Source organism: Neofelis nebulosa, chromosome 17 (genome assembly GCF_028018385.1).
Source record: "Neofelis nebulosa isolate mNeoNeb1 chromosome 17, mNeoNeb1.pri, whole genome shotgun sequence".
NCBI classification, from domain to species: domain Eukaryota; kingdom Metazoa; phylum Chordata; class Mammalia; order Carnivora; family Felidae; genus Neofelis; species Neofelis nebulosa.
Window position 1 is genome coordinate 57,739,748 of NC_080798.1, and position 17,562 is coordinate 57,757,309.

Genomic DNA, 17,562 nt, shown 5'->3' on the forward strand with positions numbered 1-17,562 from the left:
GGATTGATTGAGCCTATCTTTGGCTCCAGGGCGAGCCCCAACTCAAGTAAACCCATCAGTGTAGCCACAGAAATTGTTTCAGGGCTGTGGCAGTAAACCACTCAGCCAGTAGGACTCAATGAAAACACATGCTTGGGATTCTGGGGGAACAAAAGGCTTCTGCCTTCCGTGGGCTTGATGGAATGAGGGCTGTGAGGCTTGGAGCTTGGGCAGCCATCTTGTAGCCATGAGGGGAGCCTGGGGGTGAAGCTGACACACCGAGGGAGGCAGAGGGAAGATGCAGAGAATCTGAGCTTGTTTGATATTGATGACATTGGCCAAACACCTGGAACAAGCCCTACCTGACTCCATCTGGGTTTTCAGTTATAAGAGCCAGTCTGTCTCCTTTTGTCTGTTTGCCTGCTTATTTAACGAAGTCTAAATAGGGTTTCCCGTATTTGGAAACGAAACATCCCTAAGTGGTATTTCTGGGTCTGTCCTAAAAAGTGTTTAAGCTGTACCTGTTGGGACACCGGAATACGCATCCGGATGACAGGAAATTTACTTTCATACAATAAACCTTTGGCGTTTTCCTGGGTACACTGTCTCCCAGACAACTGGAGTGCGGACGGGCTTGAGCTCTAGCAGCCTGAGGGGCTGATCCCACACCCTGGGTGTACTGCCTTCCCTTCCCTGACTCGCTTCTCTCTCTCCAGCCAGTATTTACCAGGGTCCCGGACAAACCACGTGCACGTATATCCTTGACTCAGGGTTTGCTTCTGGGGGAACCCAAAGACCTGGGAGAACCGAGTGAGACCTCCTCAGAAGCCTGTCCACGTTGGGCCCCAGCATGTCCCCACGTCACTGGCGTCCTCAAACTGTGCTCTTCCTTCCTAGGACTTACCACGAGCCATGCTGGTCTGGTCCAGTTCATTTCCTTCTGGAATTATCTGTGGTCTGACTTCCTGCGTCCCGGCTTCCTCTCTACTCAGGACCACACCAGCACCTGCCGGGCTAGAACAACACCCTGCACATCGCAGACAGTTAAGCAATACTGCCCGGAAACCAACTATTGTCCCTCCCAATCGGTCTTAGCTGTGGCCCAGGGGTGGATGACCCCTGACCCCTACCACCCCTCACCCAGCGGCCCCGTGACCAGACCTGCCCCGATACAGCAGAGAAGCCACAACATCACTTTTTAATATCGTTTAATGTTTCTCTTGGAGTTGCGGGGGGGGGGGGGGGGTGGTGCGGGCAGGGGACCCCTGAAGCTTGGGACTGCCGAGCTCCCCAGGGGATCTTATTTTAAGCTGGTCATTGGCCAAGTACAGTGGAAGCCTTTGGAACAGCAAGATTGGCTAATTGTAGCTTGGGGCGCCCAAATTCGTTCCATTCCCTGCCGCCCTTGGTTTTGTCCCCGAGAGCAAAGGTGACTTATCAAAGTCTCGCCACATTTTTCACGTGTTGTTTGGTGCAGGCCACTGCCAAGGCAGAGCTGGGCTGAGTGCAGTCTCAGGCGGGGCCCCTCGGATGACCAGGGAGCCACAGGGCTCTGGGGGACAGCCCTTTGTTTCATTTTTAGCTGACATCACGTTCCTGGAGGGGCCCCTTGGTTAGAGGTCAAATGCCGGGTCGGGCAGGTGCTGGCCGAGGGTCGTGAGGCACAGAGCTGAGGCCATCCCAGCTCTTTCAGCTCAGGTTGTGTGAATTGACACATTACACCCCCTTCCCGAGGCTTCTCGTCCGCACTCATAAAACGGGCAGGTTCTGAGAATCTGTGCGGCACACTGCTCCCAGCTGGCAGGGTCGGGGAAGGAGGGAAGGGACCAGAGGCGAAGAGAAAAGTCCAGCTCCAAGCCTCACGGACTAGTTCATCTGCAAGGGGGACACACTGTCCTCGCACAGGTGGCCTGTGCAGGCCTGGCCTTCCCTTTCTGCCTCTCCACTCCCATGCCAGCATCTCGCAGTCTGTGAGTTCGAGCCCCGCGTCGGGCTCTGTGCTGACAGCTCAGAGCCTGGAGCTGCTTCAGATTCTCTGTCTCCTCTCTCTGCCCCTCCCCCGCTCGCACCTGTCTCTGTCTCTCTCTCAAAAGTAAATAAACGTTGGGGCGCCTGGGTAGCGCCGTCGGTTAAGCGCCCGACTTCGGCTCAGGTCACGATCTCGCGGTCCGTGAGTTCGAGCCCCGCGTCGGGCTCTGGGCTGACGGCTCGGAGCCTGGAGCCTGTTTCCGATTCTGTGTCTCCCTCTCTCTCTGCCCCTCCCCCGTTCAGGCTCTGTCTCTCTCTGTCCCAAAAATAAATAAAAAACGTTGAAAAAAAAAAAAGTAAATAAACGTTAAACAAAATTTTTTTTTAGAAAGGAAGGGCTATATTCATCCAAAATTTTCGTGTCAGAAATCCCACAGAAGGCTGTGGAAACAGCCCAGATTATGGGAGGCTCAAGAGATAGGCCGCATAAACGCCTTATCCAGCCGATGCTGGACCCATCCTGGTCGGGGGAGAAGCTATAAAGGATATTATTAGGTCAACTGACAAAATTGGAACAGACAGTAGATTAGATTAAACCATTGCATTGAAGGTAAACGTGCTCATGTTGGTAACCGTACTGTGGTTTTGTAAAAAAAATATTCTTACTCTTAGAACAGCTATCGCCCCCTTCTCCCGCAAAGTATTCCGGGTCTCCCTGGCTCTCCAGCTTAAAACGAAGGCAGTGGTTTACCTTAGAGCTTCCTCTCCTATTTTCGGGGGGGGGGGAATCATGGATTCCTTTGAGAACCCGAAGAAATCACGGACACTTGGCATTGTGAAATGCACGTACATACACACGCTCTGTTGGTTGTCACCTCCAGAGACTCCCAGTCCCCTCTCGGACAGATGGTTTCCCGACAGGCTTTCCAGGGACTATATTCTAAAGTTCTAGAAGCGAAGGGCCATGCTGTAGCCAACTTACTCTCAAATGGTCCAGAAAAACCTACCATTTGTATATAATAAAAAAATTCCAAATAATAAAGCAAATGGTACCACGTGTTAAAAAAAAAAAAAAAAGAAAAAGAGGAATAGGGGCGCCTGGGTGGCTCCGTCGGTCGAGCGTCCGACTTCGGCTCAGGTCAGGATCTCATAGTTCATGGGTTTGAGCCCCGCGTCGGGCTCTGGGCTGACACAGCTCAGAGCCAGGAGCCTGTTTCAGATTCTGTGTTTCCCTCTCTTTCTCTGCCCCACTCGTGCTCTCTTTCTCTGAAAAATGAACATGAAAAACTAAAAAAAAAAAAAGAGGTGTTCAGAGGTACACACTTCCTGTTCTTGCAACTTCTTTGTGTTTGATGTTTCCCAAATAAAATGTGAAAACATCAGTTGCCTGGTGACCAGTAATTATACAGTAAGTGATGCTCAGTACTCCCGGCGAGAGGCTTGGAGCCGGTAGGTACAGCCCAGAGCCAGGCAGGAGGGGGAGGGGGGCGGAGAGGAGGAGCCCAGGTGGCTGGGTAGGAACCGGGAGGGTAGCTGGACATCTCAGCGAATTTCGATTCAAACTTGAACTACTTGATTGTTGCTAAGGGAGCAGCTCTGTGGATAGTCAGGGCCCAGGGCTTGCTTTTTTTGTGTTCTCTCTCTTCTGGTCTCCAACCTGCCCCTCTGTGGCATACATTGTTGCAATGAACTCGGCTTCCCAGAATCCCACACTGTCCAAGCCGGGAGGGGCTTTAATCACCGTCTGGTCCCACCTCTCCACAGCATCAGTGAGAAAAGGAAGGCCCAGTGAAATCAGCTGCCTGTCCACTGTGACAGGACAAAGGAAGGGTGACAGCTGGTGCCCGACATACCCCCAAGACCACCTTGCTTACTCTGCTCAGGGTAGCGGGGCAAAGTTACATCCTTGCCACACGCTTAACCTTGAACGTTTTCTGGGAGGGCTTGGGCACTGTTTCAGAAAAGCCTAAGAACTGAAGCTTGATACACTAGAGAGAGTGTCCCGCTGGGACTCCGGAGGGGCAGATCTAAGGAAGTAAACTGGCTGTGTGGCCTTGGGCAGGTGGCTTTCCCTCTCTGAGCCTTGGTCTCTCCATTTTAAAATACGAGAGTTGATTTACTTAACAACTTCGTATCCTTTCACAGGGAGGCATGGGTTCCTTTGAAGAGCTGATAAAATTGTTGGGCCCTTTTGCAAAGCCGTGCACTTTGACATGCATGTTCCGTGTGGGCTGACTGCTCGGGATTCATGGCTCTGGCCCCCCGCACCCCCTGCCCGTATCTGGAGCCGCTGGGTCCTACATCCGCTTCCTCCCTGGGACGCAAAGGGCCTGTGAGTTCATGAACGAACGGATAAATAGACAAACACATTTACATATAAGCTGAGGAACGTACCCTTTGGCAGCTAGGGCCCGGTCTGGGGAGGCGGCAAGGGGCAGATCGGAAGGGTGCCCTCACTTCCGCACCGGAGCTATACCGCCCCCCGTGGTGGCCCGGCTGAGGGTGGGAAGGGGCGGCTTCTGCAGCGCTGGGGGATCCAGCAGCAGGAACGGTTCTCTCAAGGGGCAATGCAGGTCCTGCAAGAGTGAGCCTCTGTCAAGGCCAAGAACTGGCCACCTGGAGAACGTCCCAGCCAGAGCGCAGCTGGCCCAGAGGGGTTAACGCAGAGGCCACTTCTGCCTTCTTGGCTGAGAGCTTCCAGAGTTGGGGGGGGGGGGGCGGGGAGGCAGCGGCATTGGGAAAATGGAACATCTTGGGGTAAAGGGGACATACTGAGCCCTGCGGGAGCCCACGATAGGATGCGCCGTGGTGGGGGGATCTGATCAGAAGGGTTCGCAGTGACCGGACCCTCCAGTCCCTGGTGGTAGGGAGGCCCCCGCAAAGCGGGTCTTAGGGGAGGAATGGAGTCCTGCAGGCTCGGTTCTGTGGGCATCTGGAACGCAGCCTGGGGTGTGGAGCCCTACAGGGAAGGAAGGAGACTGCGGGATGACTGACTGACCTAACAAAGAGCGGATGTGCTCGGCGAGGGGCGGGGAGAGAGGAGAAAGCAAGGAGCGTCGATAAGGTCCGCCGGACTCGCGGTGGCCAGAGGGGTCCCGCGTCACGACAGGCCAAGCCCGGTGGCCGTGCGCCCCTCCCAGCTGTGGGAGCGCTCCTGGCGCTCCAGAAACGTCCCACCAGATGGTCTCCACCGTGGTGATCTCTCGCCCGGTCAGCAGAGGGCGCCCTTTCCCTGCAGGGCCTGGAGTTACAGGTATTTAGCGGGCGAGGCGGGGCCCTCCGGGCCCAGGTCGTCGACGTCACTCAGAAGTTCGCGCTCGCTGGCCGTGGCGGCGTTTTGCAGGCGGCGGATGCGCGCCTGGACCTCCTCCTGCGCCCTCTTGAGCTCCAGGTAGGAGTGCGAGAAAGTGTGGAAGATGGACGTGGCGGGGAAGGCCATGATGAGGATCCCGCTGAGGATGCTGCTCAGGGCCACCATCTGACCCGGCACGCTGCGCGGGACCATGTCCCCGTAGCCCACGGTCGTCATGGAGATGATGGCCCACCAGTAGGAGGCGGGGATGCTGGTGAACTCCAGCACCCTCCCGGACTCGTTCTCCGCCACGTAGACCAGGGGGGAGAAGAGCGTGACGGCCACGCAGAGGAAGAGGAGGAGGAGGCCGAACTCGCGGGTGCAGCGGCGCACGGTGAGGCCCAGCGTCTGCAGCCCCAGCGAGTGGCGCGCCAGCCGCATCACGTACAGGACGCGCAGCGCCCGCAGCACGCGGAGCGCCAACCCCACCTTCTCCAGGTACGAGCCGCCGCCGGGCCAGCTGCCGTCCTCCTGGGGCTCGCCGGACACGGCCAGCGACACGTAGTACGGGGAGACGGCCAGGATGTCGATGATGTTCAGGGGCCCTTGGAAGAACTGGCACTTGTCCCGGGCCTGGACGAACCGCAGGCAGAACTCCAGGGAAAACCAGGCCACGCACACGGTCTCCACGACGAAAATGTAGTAGCATTTCTGAGAACACTCACCCTGGGGAGGCGACAGAACGCTGCATGAGGGGGTGGGTGGCAGCACTGGGGGGGGGGCAGGGAGGTGGAAACGATCCTGGGTCGCTAGACGAGCGCTGCCCTCTCACCCCTCTCTCTCTTTGCCGGAGGAATCAACACCTATTTGCCCAGAGCCGTTCTTGCTTGGGGCCTCTTTGTGACAGCGGCCAACCTTCACCTTCACTGACAGAAGCCCCTGTTGTGTACCGTGAGCCACCCTAGTTCTGTCACGTGGGCCACACGGTGATGCCGTGAGCGGGCAGCGCGACCTCATTTTGTGCCCAGGACGTGGTTCCGAGCAGCGAAAGGACTTGCTCGAGCTCACAAGCAGAGAGGAGACGCGCTCTCAGCCGCTAGACGCTGTTTGGCGACTGCCCCGCCTGCCACCCCTCATTCACTCATCCCACAAAAATGCATGGAGGTCTCCCCCCTGTGCCGGGCTCCTAGGCTCTCTGGGTGGCGTGATCGAGAAGCAGATGTCGTTGCTGGGAGCTCAGAGGCTGGCGGGGCAGAGAGGGCTCCCGGGTCCCGGGTACAGCCCTCTGATGTGTGACTGCAACTATTCACACAGGGTCTGTCTCCCTCGGGAGATTCCGGCTTGGGGGGGGGGGGCTGTCGCATGGTTAGTGCTCCCCACCTCTGGCTCCTGACAGAAAGTTCCACGAGCCCCTGTGCCACTCAAAGTATGGTCCTTGAACCAAAAGCATCAGCCTCCCCGGAGAGCTGGGAAGAAACCCAGAATCTCGGGCCCCACCCCATCCCTCAAGGAATCGGACTTTACACCTCAACAAGACTCGCAAGTCTCACCTGGTGGCTTGGAAAATCCTGATGTCTGGGGCAGGACCCCAGAAATTCTTTTTTTCTAATTTTTAAAAAATGTTTCTTCATTTTTGAGAGAGAGAGAGAGAGCACGAGCTGGGGAGGAGCAGAGAGAGAGGGAGACACAGAATCCGAAGCAGGCTCCAGGCTCCGAGCCGTCAGCACAGAGCCCGACGCGGCTCGAACCCTTGAACCGTGAGATCGTGACCTGAGCTGAAGTCACTCAGCCGACTGAGCCACCGAGGCACCGTTAGAAATTCTAATGTAGTTGATCTAGGTTGGAGCCTGAGCAGTAGAACTTTCCAGAAGTCCCATGGATGATTCTAGTGAAGAGCCAGAGTTGAGAACCTGACTTCAAGTATTCACACACACACACACACACACACACACACACACACACATCGCGATGATGGATGAAGGAACGAATGAGTGACCACAGCCAGTTGCCTGAGTGAAAAGCATGATGTTGACAACTGTAGTTTTCTTTGGATTAAAAGCTCTCAAGTGGAAAAAGAAATTATTTCTAGGGCCTGGAATACTGAATGGAAATGAAATGCTTTTTATGTCTGGCCGCTAGAGGAAGAGAAACGGGTGCTCTGTCCCCATCTCGACTTGCCTGTCCGGGCCCGGGCAGCTTTCTCCCTGGACCTCTGTCTGGTCTACTGAAGGGGTGGAGGCGGGAGCCGGGGAGGGGGCTGCTGAGGGCACGGAGCCCAGAGCGTCTGTGGCTCCACTTCGGCTGCGAACCCGTTGTCCCCCCTGCGCCGCCTGGGGTTTGCTTCACAATCCTGGGAGTGCTCACGAGTTTTGGACCCTGACTCCCCAGGAGCTGCAGACTCGCTGTGTGACCTTGCAGCGGCCACTGCCCCTCTCTGCGCTTCAGTTTTCAAGAAGGAGCTCAGAACAGCAGCCGTATTTCTCAAAGCCGATTCGGCACACCCTGCATTGGAATCCCTCCAGAGGGCTTGTCGCAAATGCAGATTCTTGGGCTCTGGTCACAAAATCAAGCCCTGGGGTGCGGCCCAGGAATCTGCACCTTGGCAAGCCCTCCAGGGGACCCAGGGGCACCTGGAAGTGTTTCAGACTCTGGGCCGGATTGTCTCCACGAGGCTGCTTTTGTCGCTGACCTTCTGGGCGTTTTGCCCTTGGCGCAGGGACTTCTGGTAGCCTGGGAATAACCCTTCCAGACCGGGGACCCAACAGCTCAAGAAAGTGACTCCGGAGAGGTGGAGAAGCCTCTGTGGGCCCTCCCTCCGCCTCCGTGCTGGCGTTTGGCTATTCAAGGCACGCAGCCCCCACCTCCCTGCGGCCACCTCCCTGCACTGCAGCAAGCTGTCCTCAACTCTGCCTTGCACGGCTGCTCTGCCCAAACCCTGAAACCACCCTCCCCACACTGGGCCTCCAAGAAATGCCCCCCTCGCGGCGGGGATTTATGGGGCCTGAGTTGAGCAAGTAATTCCCAGGCCAGCCACGTTCGGAGAAAAATAGGAAGGAAATGAAAAAGTTACCTCTTCTCTCTCTCGGAGGAAGCTTCTGGTTGTATTTTGCAGGTAGGGTGAACAACGAATCCTGGTTTGCCCAGAACTTTGCTGATTTGAGCACAGAAAGTCCCAGGTCACCGGACACCCCCCCCCCCCCCCCGCCGCCCCCGCGGAGTCCCGCGCAAACCAGGACGGCTGGTCACCCTCCTGGAGGGCCTCGTCTCTCGTTTTGGTTCCTCCACACGGTGAAGAGGGTGAATCAGGCCTAATGGAGACCAGAGGGCGAGCCAGGCCACGCCGCGGGCGTTCACGCTCAGGATGTGGGGCCACGAAAGCCTGACGCAGAAGAACACGCCCTCAGCGTTTCCGTCTATGTGACATTCGAGGTGGTGGACAGAATCTCCGAAAGAGCGGCCACCCCTGGGTGGGGTGGGGACCGGCTGTGGAGGGACACGGGACAGCTCCCTGGGGAGATGGGCGCTGTGCTCGGGGAAGCGGGGTGTGGGTCACACGGGTGTGCACTGGCCGTTCCTTGCACAGCCAAGGCCCGTCTCAGCGTATGTCCATTGGGCCTATAAGACTGCAGAGTAAAACCAAGACGAACGCCAGCGAGAATCAGCGATCGGGGTGGGCAGGGAGGGGAGAGAGAAGACTGATTCATCGTGGAAACAGAGTCATGGGTACGTGAGGGCTCAGCCTTATTCCACTTGCTTTGTAAACGCCTGGCATTTTCCACCGCGAAAAGGCGAAGCACAGATCAGGGTCAGACATCAAAACCACAGTCGGATGGCAGTCCACACTCCGTGGGGAGGCGAGGGTTATAAAGACAGGACACAGCAAGGGCTGCCGAGGCTGTGAAGATGTCACAGGCTCTAGTGTTCCGGCGCAGCTGCTTGGAAAACGGGGGGGGGGGGGGGTGGTCCCTCCAAAATTAAACACACGTTTGCTACCCGAGCTGCAATCCCGCTCGTGGGCAGATATCAGAAGGCACCGGTATATACCCAGCATGCAAGCACCGGAAAATAGCTGCGTTATTCTGCAGCCCAGAGTGGAAACAGCATAAATGCCCGTCGGCTGACGGACGGATCCACAAAACGTGCTCTCTCCGCACGACGGACTATCACTCAGCCCCGAAAAGGAACGAAGTGCTGACAGCCTGGGTGAACCTTCACGGCCTCACGCGCCGTGAGAGAAGCCGCACCCAAAAGGCCAGACGCCGCAGGGCTCCATTTCTGTGAAACGTCCAGAGAAGGCAAACGCAGGGAGACAGAAGGACATTCGTGGTCGCCAGGGGCTGGGAGGGCGGGGGAGACTTGGGGAGCCGCCGGAAGCAGGGACGGGGTTTCTTTGCGGGAGGGTCGACATGCTCTGGGACAGTGACTGTTCCACAGCTGCTGATGGGTGCACTTCAAAAGGGTGCATGTTGGGATGTGGACTATAATGGCTTCATAAAAAAGGAGGCAGGACCCGACCAGCTCCAGGCTCCAGCCGGAGCTGGTCGGGTCCTCTGGGCGAGCCACTGAGGGGTCCCACAGCTTTGCCGCAAACCCTCTCCCCGAGCTTGGGAGCGGGGCTTGTGTAAAGGGGCTCTGGGGTCAGAGGACGGCCAGGGCCTCCCGAGGGCAAGGCCACTGTCCCTGGGGGCCCATAAAGACAGGCTGCCCCCGCAGATGCTGCAGGGGCAGGGACGGCCAGTTCCAGAAATTCCATCTGGGAGGGACCTGGGGCCCAGGGCTTGACCTTGGAGCCTTCCTCACACCCCGGGGCCTCGGAAATATGGCCAGAATTGGCCACCTCCTGCCTCCTGGTAGCTCGGTGCTGGCCCGCATCCACACAGCAGCTCGGGCCTTCTCCCTTCTGCCTGTGAATTCCTCCACTTGTGCCCTGGCCTTGGCCTTGGGTCCAGGGCTGTTTCCTCGCCCTGCTGACTCATTCTTCTTCCCGGCCTCTGCGCTTCCCCTGGGAGCCAGTTGGGTCTCTGCCCTCTCTCCCCTCCGTGATGCCCCTTCCTGACCCTCTCTCTCCTCCCCCATCCCGGCCGCCTTGCTCCCCAGCCCTGGGACACAGGGGCTCCGGAAGCGGGGGCCCAGGGGGGGCAGACGGGGGCCAGGGGCATGGAGACAGGCGAGCGTGACGAAACAGGAAGAATCAGCTGCAATGAGTCAGGAAAAGCGGGTCCTGCCCAGGAAACAGGGAATACTTCTTGCCGGCCCGGGATACAGGGAGAGGAGGCTGGGCGGGGAGGGGAATGAACCCCAAACCCAAGAAGCTAGGGTAAGAAGAACTCCCCGGGGCAACCACCGAATGTCACTGAACACAGAGCAGCTGCTGAGAGCGAGGTGCCGTTTACGAAGCAGAGGCAGGATTCAAGAGAGGGGCAGGGGACGACTGGCCGCTGCGGCATGGGTTCCACGGACCCGTGGGGAGGCTGGAGGGGTGTCTCAGCAAATGGTGGCTGAGACCGCGGACTATTACTGGGCCACGAGAAGCATGAGACACAAGCTGCTGCGCGGACGGACCCTGAGAACACCACGCTGAGTGACAGGCCGGTCCCAAAAGGCCACATGTGCGTGACTCCACGTGCACGGAAATGTGTGGAGAGGGGGCAGTCCGTGGAGGCGGAAAGCGGAGGGGTGGGGGCTGGGGGGGGGCTGGGGACGGGGGAGGGCTGGGGAGGGAGCGGTGGAAAAGTGCGGGAACTTCGTAGACGCGGGGCCCCACACAAGACCGCAATCGCACCAAGAAGGTAAATTTGCGTTCCTGCCTCCAGCACCTAGAAGAACGCAGCGTGTGGGCCCTCGGTAGCTTGTGGAAGGAATGGAAGGTCGGTTGCTGGGATCTCCTGTCAAGTGTCTCCTCAGACCAACACTCACTAAGCGCTTCTCAGGCACCAGCACCATTCCCACTGCTTTAGGGACTCGGCTCAGCCCTTCTTGTCTACCCTGCCTCCCCCCCCCCCCCCACTTCCCACTCCCGCTTCCGTTTTAATTTGCGACCTCCAGTGCAGACCCCTCTTCCCAACTGCCAAGTTGACTCTAAGAGATTTTGCTGGAAGAAGGTAGAAGATAAAGCAAAAGGAAAGCTGCCCCCTCCCCCCCCCCCCAACCGCCCGCCTCCCAGCCCTGCACAGAGCCTGATGGAGGAGGTCTGTGGGTCCCAGTCCTGGCACTCCTATCCACTCATGTGGTGTCAATTCATCTGAGCGGATGTTGTCCCCCAGGACAGCATGGCCCCCAGAAGCAGCTGGCCAGCTAACCGTCCCGTCCCCGAGGGTAAATACAAAATACCCAGGCAGTGGTGAAAAGAACATTGTCTCCTTATGTAAATGTAAGGACTCGGCCTGGAAAAAACAAAGACAGCCTCCCCAGCCTCCCCGAGCTCCAAATGACTATCTTAACAGGGAAACAGGGGCGCCTGGGTGGCTCAGTCAGTTAAGCCTCTGACTTCAGCTCAGGTCACGATCTCGTGGCTTGTGAGTTCGAGGCCCGCGTTGGGCTCTGTGCTGACAGCTCGGAACCTGGAGCCTGCTTCAGATTCTGTCTCCCTCTCTCTCTCAAAAATAAACATTTAAAAAATAAAAGAAACAAAAAAACACCCTTTTTTTGAGGGCAGCAAGCCCTCTTGCCCCAAGAGCAGAACCAGCAGCCTGGCTCCTGGGCCCAGATGGGCGGTGGGAGGGGGCTGCTGGTCCTGCGGGCCTCCCAGCGACCTCTGATTTGATCTCCTGAGTCCCCAACCAACCAAGCCTGGGTTCACACCCTGAGTCATTTTCAAAGCATTAGGCTTTGAAAAGACCTCGTCCCTCTGCGGGGGGAGGGGGGGGGGTTTAAATCCTGGCTTCCGGGAAATCCCTGAGGAACAAGTTTATGGAAATCTAGGGGTCCTTTCTCAGCAGCTGGGATCAAGAGTACCCTTGTGAGGACGGGGGACGGAGGCCACTTTTTTTGTCCTAATTTTGTACTGCAGTGTCTACGTGTAAATATTTCTGTGAACAAGCAAGCTCTAAAATCACATCATTTGGTGCTAACAAATAAGGGGCGCCTGGGTGGCGCAGTCGGTTAAGCGTCCGACTTCAGCCAGGTCACGATCTCGCGGTCCGTGAGTTCGAGCCCCGCGTCAGGCTCTGGGCTGATGGCTCGGAGCCTGGAGCCTGTTTCCGATTCTGTGTCTCCCTCTCTCTCTGCCCCTCCCCCGTTCATGCTCTGTCTCTCTCTGTCCCAAAAATAAATAAAAAACAAAAAATAAAAAATAAAAAATAAATAAAAAAAATAAAACAATGTCTCTGTTTGGAGCTATAGTCCTCCTCCCCCACCCCAACCCCCCCCCTCCCGGGGGAGAAAAAAGCTATTTGAAAGTCAAAACGTTTTGGTTGGTTTGCTTTAGGGCAAAACATTTATCGGTTGCACAAGATACATTTTATTCAGCAAATATTTGAGAGCCTACTCTGTGTGAGGCAGGGGCTGGTTCTCCATCTAAGTCCTTTCTTTCTGGAAAGTTCTCTGATCCTACCAGATTGCCCTGGGCTCTGTCTTTAAGAGAAGTTTTGTACACGGACAACGGTTGTGGATACACAGGGTACATTTTCTTATACGTGTGTTCTATTTATCAGTTCCCTGTCTACCATAATGCAAGTTCCATAACTAGGGTAATGGGGAGCCATGGAGGAATGTAAGAGCAGAACAGGAACAACATTTTAAATTAGGAAAACAATCCAGTTCTCAGTTTGAAGCTCTCCAGTAAACTTTCCAACAAAATATCGAATTCGTATCTCATTTCTCAGACTACCTGGCCCCTGGCAAGGAAGGAGGGGGGCAGAGTCACTTAGAAGTTTACTCAGCTCGGAGTTCCCCATCCAGGGAGCCTGACTGGGAGGCTCAGGGGCCAAGTAACAAGCAGGAAAACTGAGGGCCTTTGCTCTGTAACTCCAAGAAAGCTAAACGCCCCGTGCCTCACTTTCTCCACCTGAATGTGGAGCCCAGATGCCCCTGAGGACACTGGTTCCAGAAGGCAGGGATTTTTGGCCAGGGACAGCTCGTGGCACAGAGTAGCTGTTCAGTAAACACATGACACGTGCACGGAGCGTGTGAACCCTCACAGCGACGCGACTCCTTTACGGGAGGGGGAAACTGAGGTTCAGAGAGGGGAACCAATGTGCCTGCAGTCACGGAGCGGGGAGAGGCAAGCTGGGCCCGCCCGACCCACACGAAGCCCAGGGGTGGCTTTGTCGACAGAGGCCACCAAGAGGCAGAGCCACCTCGTGACTTTTGCCGGCCTTAGGCTCTTCATGCGCCTTTTCCTCCAAAACAAAGCAAAACCAAAAACATCCCCAGACGTTCCCCCCAAACGTTCCCAATGGCATTGATCTAACCGGGCACACAGCCCCGCGCTGGGCGATAATCTTTCTCCGCTGTTTTAAAAGATAGGGGGGCGGGGGGGGCGCCTGGGTGGCGCCGTCGGTTAAGCGTCCGACTTCAGCCAGGTCACGATCTCGCGGTCCGTGAGTTCGAGCCCCGCGTCAGGCTCTGGCCTGATGGCCCGGAGCCTGGAGCCTGTTTCCGATTCTGTGTCTCCCTCTCTCTCTGCCCCTCCCCCGTTCATGCTCTGTCTCTCTCTGTCCCAAAAATAAATAAAAAAAAAAAACGTTGAAAAAAAAAAAAATTTTTTTTAAAAAAAAGATAGGGGAGCCCGGTCCACGGGCCCTAAGCCTCTCGGGCCTGGAGCCTGCGGGGCCCCGGGGGCGGGGAGCACTCACCTTGTCCTCCTCGGCCCTCACGTCGGGCATGGTGCTGACGCACAGGCTGACCGCCGTGGTGGCCACGAAGAGGATGGACAGACAGGCGAAGACCTTGCCGGGGAGCCCCGAGCGCGGGTTTTCCACCGTCTCCCGCAGCCAGTTCATGAAGACCCCCCGGCGCGACGGGTCCCCGGGGGGGCGCCGCGCCTCGCGCCGCAGGTGCAGCGCCTCCTGCTGGCGGAGCTCGCGCAGCTGCTCCAGCTTCCGGAGCAGCTCCAGCAGGCAGCAGGGCCGCAGGTGGGCCTCCTCGATCCCCCAGTAGGCCAGCTCCTCCCGGAAGGACAGCACGCACGTCTCCCGCAGCAGGGCCAGCCTGCCGGCCGCCAGGAAGCTCACGATCATGCCGAAAGCGCTGGGGCTGCGGTCGAAGAAGAACTCCCGGGTGGCTTCGTCGTAGTCGTCGCAGAGCTGCGCGATCTCCTCGTGGCTCCGGCAGAACTTGAGTTTGCTCAGGCGGCTCAGCGGAAACTCGCCCAGCGTGCTCCAGGGGAGCACGTACCGCCGGCCCCCGACGTTGACCAGGATCTCCTTCTCCGGGTCCGCCGCGGGGGAGGCGTCCAGCGCGCCCACCTTGCGGGCCCTGCGGTAGTAGAGCCCCTTAAGGGAGCGCGGCTGCATGGGGCCGGGCAGCGGCTGACCCAGGGGGCTGCAGGAGCCCCGGTGGCGGTGTCCGGGAGGTACGCCCCTGGCCCTGAAGGGCATGGACATTGCTGGAGACGTCCTGCACCGGGTGGGGGGGGGGGGAGGGGGAAGGTAAGACAAGAGGGAGAAATCAACCTCAGGGCGGGGTCCTCGACCCCCCGGATGCAGCTTCACCACTGCATCTGCAGGGTTCATTTTTCAAATCCTCCAACAGAGACTTACTGAGCACCTACTCCGTGCCTGGGAGCTATCAGTGACCCAAGGAGATGAGGACGTCCCTTCCCAGGTCAGAGCTGTGCCCCTTCCAGGCTCTGCGGTCTTGGGCACGTGGCTTCACCTCTCCCATCTAACTCCACCCATGCCAGGCACAAGACTTGTACCAATCTTAGGAGGTGCAGCTGCTAAAATAGAGCTTGAGAGTGTAAGGGTGTCTCAAGTTCACTGCCAGGTTCTGGTCCCTTACGGACTGCCACAGCAGGTGGATTGCTCAGCCTCTCTGAGCCCTTTGCTTCGTCTGGACAGCTGGGGTAGTTTGAGTACCCCCACCTCACTGGGCACGGGGAGGGTTCCGTGCAGTGATGTCCAGGAAGTGTTTATTCAGAACGCTTCTGGGCGCTTCTGAGGTGCCGGCCACCAATCGACACGCTTCCTCTATAGTAACGCATCTCAACAATTCCACAGGGTGAACGATTCCCCGTTTTACAGATGAGCAAACAGAGGCCCAGAAAGGTTCAGTAACAGGATGTGACTGTGCTTAAGCCCAGCGTCTGACTCTCAGGAGCCGCGCCGCAATGGCCTCGTTTGCCTCTTCCTTTGGAGGACTTTTGCCATCGACAACGCCCCCCCTCCGTGTTCCCCGGGGTGCTTGCCTCGGCCACCCTTGCTGTGTGACCTTGAGCCGGTACTCCCCCTCTCTGTTCTCTGCAAAGCGAAGGGACGTCTAATGGGCGCTCCATCTCAGACCTATTCGAAGCGCTTGGCTTAGAATGAGGGCTTGAGATGTAACCCGTGCATTTAAAAAACCGTCTCTGCCACCTCTCCCGGCCTCAGCGCCCTGCCACCGTTCCCCACGCTCCCGCTTCTAGCCAGGGCAGTTTCCAGAGCTTCTACAACCTTACATTCCAAAACGCACTCCAATCAAGACAAAAACTCGGCGGCTGAATGGAAACAAAAGTTGCTCTCAATTTCAGCGCCAGCTGGATTCGGGCAGGCAGCGAAGAGTCAAATCACAGCCTGCGCGTTTCACACTTGCTCACCACCCAGCGTTCTGTTACTCTGTATGCATTACTTCCTTTACGGCGTGTGGCCAGAGGAAGGCGAGCAGCCTGCAGAGAGAACTATTTTGAAATCCGGGGAGTCCTTCCCAAGTGCTCTCCGTTTCCCAGTCCAAAACCCCAGACCCAGAGAGCCGAAGTGACTCATCCAAGGTCACAGAGCGAATCCAAGTCCAACCCAGGACTCTGTCTCCCAGCCGGGGGGGGGTGGGGGTGTGTGTGTGTGTGTCTTTCTAGACAACCCCCTCCCCCCCCTCAAAAAAATCCTGCCCTGTCTGCATTCACTGCACAAACCCAACTTTGCAATCCACTCCCCCACCCCCCTGCCCCAGCCGGCACACGCAGCTCTTGTCCCGGGCAGGGAAAGGTATTCATTCAAAACAGCAGCGCTTTGGCCCAGAATGTCACACGTCCTGCGAGCCACCCCCCCACCCCCACCCCTGCAGCAAACACTAACTTCTTCCCCCAAAGTTGAACTCACCTTCCTGTCTCTGGGAGCCCTTTTCCCGCTCTCTCTCTACCTGGCAAGGGGAGCCCGTGTCCCGATGGCCAGGGAAGAGCCAGGTTTGTGGTGGAGATGAACCAGAAAAGAAAAACCCCACGCACGGCAGTCTCTGGCAGAGTTAGTTTCCAACCTCTCTTCCCTTGCCTCCTCCCGGAAGCAGAGGGACGTTCATTCTGCACCTCTCTCTCCCGCAGCTGCAGAACGGCCCTGGGGCAGTGGGCTGGGGTTTCTAGAAGGACCCAGAAGCCCCTTCCCCGGTGAGAGGTGAGAGTCCTAGGGGCTCGTGCTGGGAGCCAGCCAGCTGTCCTGCTTCAACGGCAGGCTCTGCACTCGGAGCCCCACGGGGACAGCCAGTGTGGTCCTGCAAGAGGCGCGGGGGCGGGGGCGGGGGGGGGGGACGGGAATGGCTTAGAAATAATCTCTCCATCACCAGGCTGCCGGAAGACACAGCAGCAACCACAGCTCTGCCAACCGCCTGGGAGGCGAGGAGAGCTGTCCTGCCCTCCCCTCCCAGGAGGGACAGAACCCGAAAGGAGCAGAGGGCAACTTGGGGCCGGGACATCTGCAGCTACCTGCCCCCGCAGCCTGGAGGCTCCTGGGCGTGGGGGTGGGGGCGCTGATGAGGGGGAGGCGCGCAGATAAAGGCTGCAGGAGGAACCTACTGGTAAATCACGGGTCCGGGGACAGGTGGGGGCAGAGAAGCCCAGCGTCTGAGCACCGGGTGGAAGCTGGCTGCGTGCTGGGCTAGTGTGGAGTCACATGCACCTGGGTCCCCAGCTCCCATGTGGATGGCTGGCTGGCCTCGGGCAGGGGACTCAGCCCCTCTGAACCTCGCGTTCCTTGTTTGTAAGATGTATGGGGGTGTGGGGGTTCAGAGAGGTCACACCCCACAGCAGAGGCTCCCAGTGCGGTTTGGCTCCCCGGGGGTAAGGAGGAAGAGGAACAAGGGCCAGGCCAGGCGTCCTAGCCTCGGCTCTGCGCTCCCTCGCTGTGTGTCCTCGGCCGGTCTCTTCACCTCTCTGGGCCTCCGTGTTCTCCCTGGTCAGATGAGGGCAGTCAAAGCGG

The 17,562-nt window shown here is 57.9% G+C and overlaps 1 protein-coding gene across 2 annotated transcripts; it reads right to left on the reverse strand.

Moving 5' to 3' along the window:
* Positions 1-5,172: 5,172 nt before the first annotated feature.
* KCNG4 (potassium voltage-gated channel modifier subfamily G member 4) lies at positions 5,173-16,799 on the reverse strand. 2 transcript variants are annotated; one of them, XM_058707300.1, is made up of 4 exons: positions 16,474-16,585; positions 15,837-16,043; positions 14,035-14,797; positions 5,173-5,965 (listed from the first exon to the last, which is right to left on the reverse strand). In XM_058707300.1, coding segments are annotated over exons 2-4 (1,536 nt in total). In that variant the 5' UTR covers positions 15,839-16,043; positions 16,474-16,585; the 3' UTR covers positions 5,173-5,194. The 2 variants fall into 2 exon arrangements, with proteins under 2 accessions (XP_058563283.1, XP_058563284.1); XM_058707301.1 differs by lacking the exon at positions 15,837-16,043 and having other exon boundaries at positions 16,474-16,799.
* Positions 16,800-17,562: the final 763 nt, after the last annotated feature.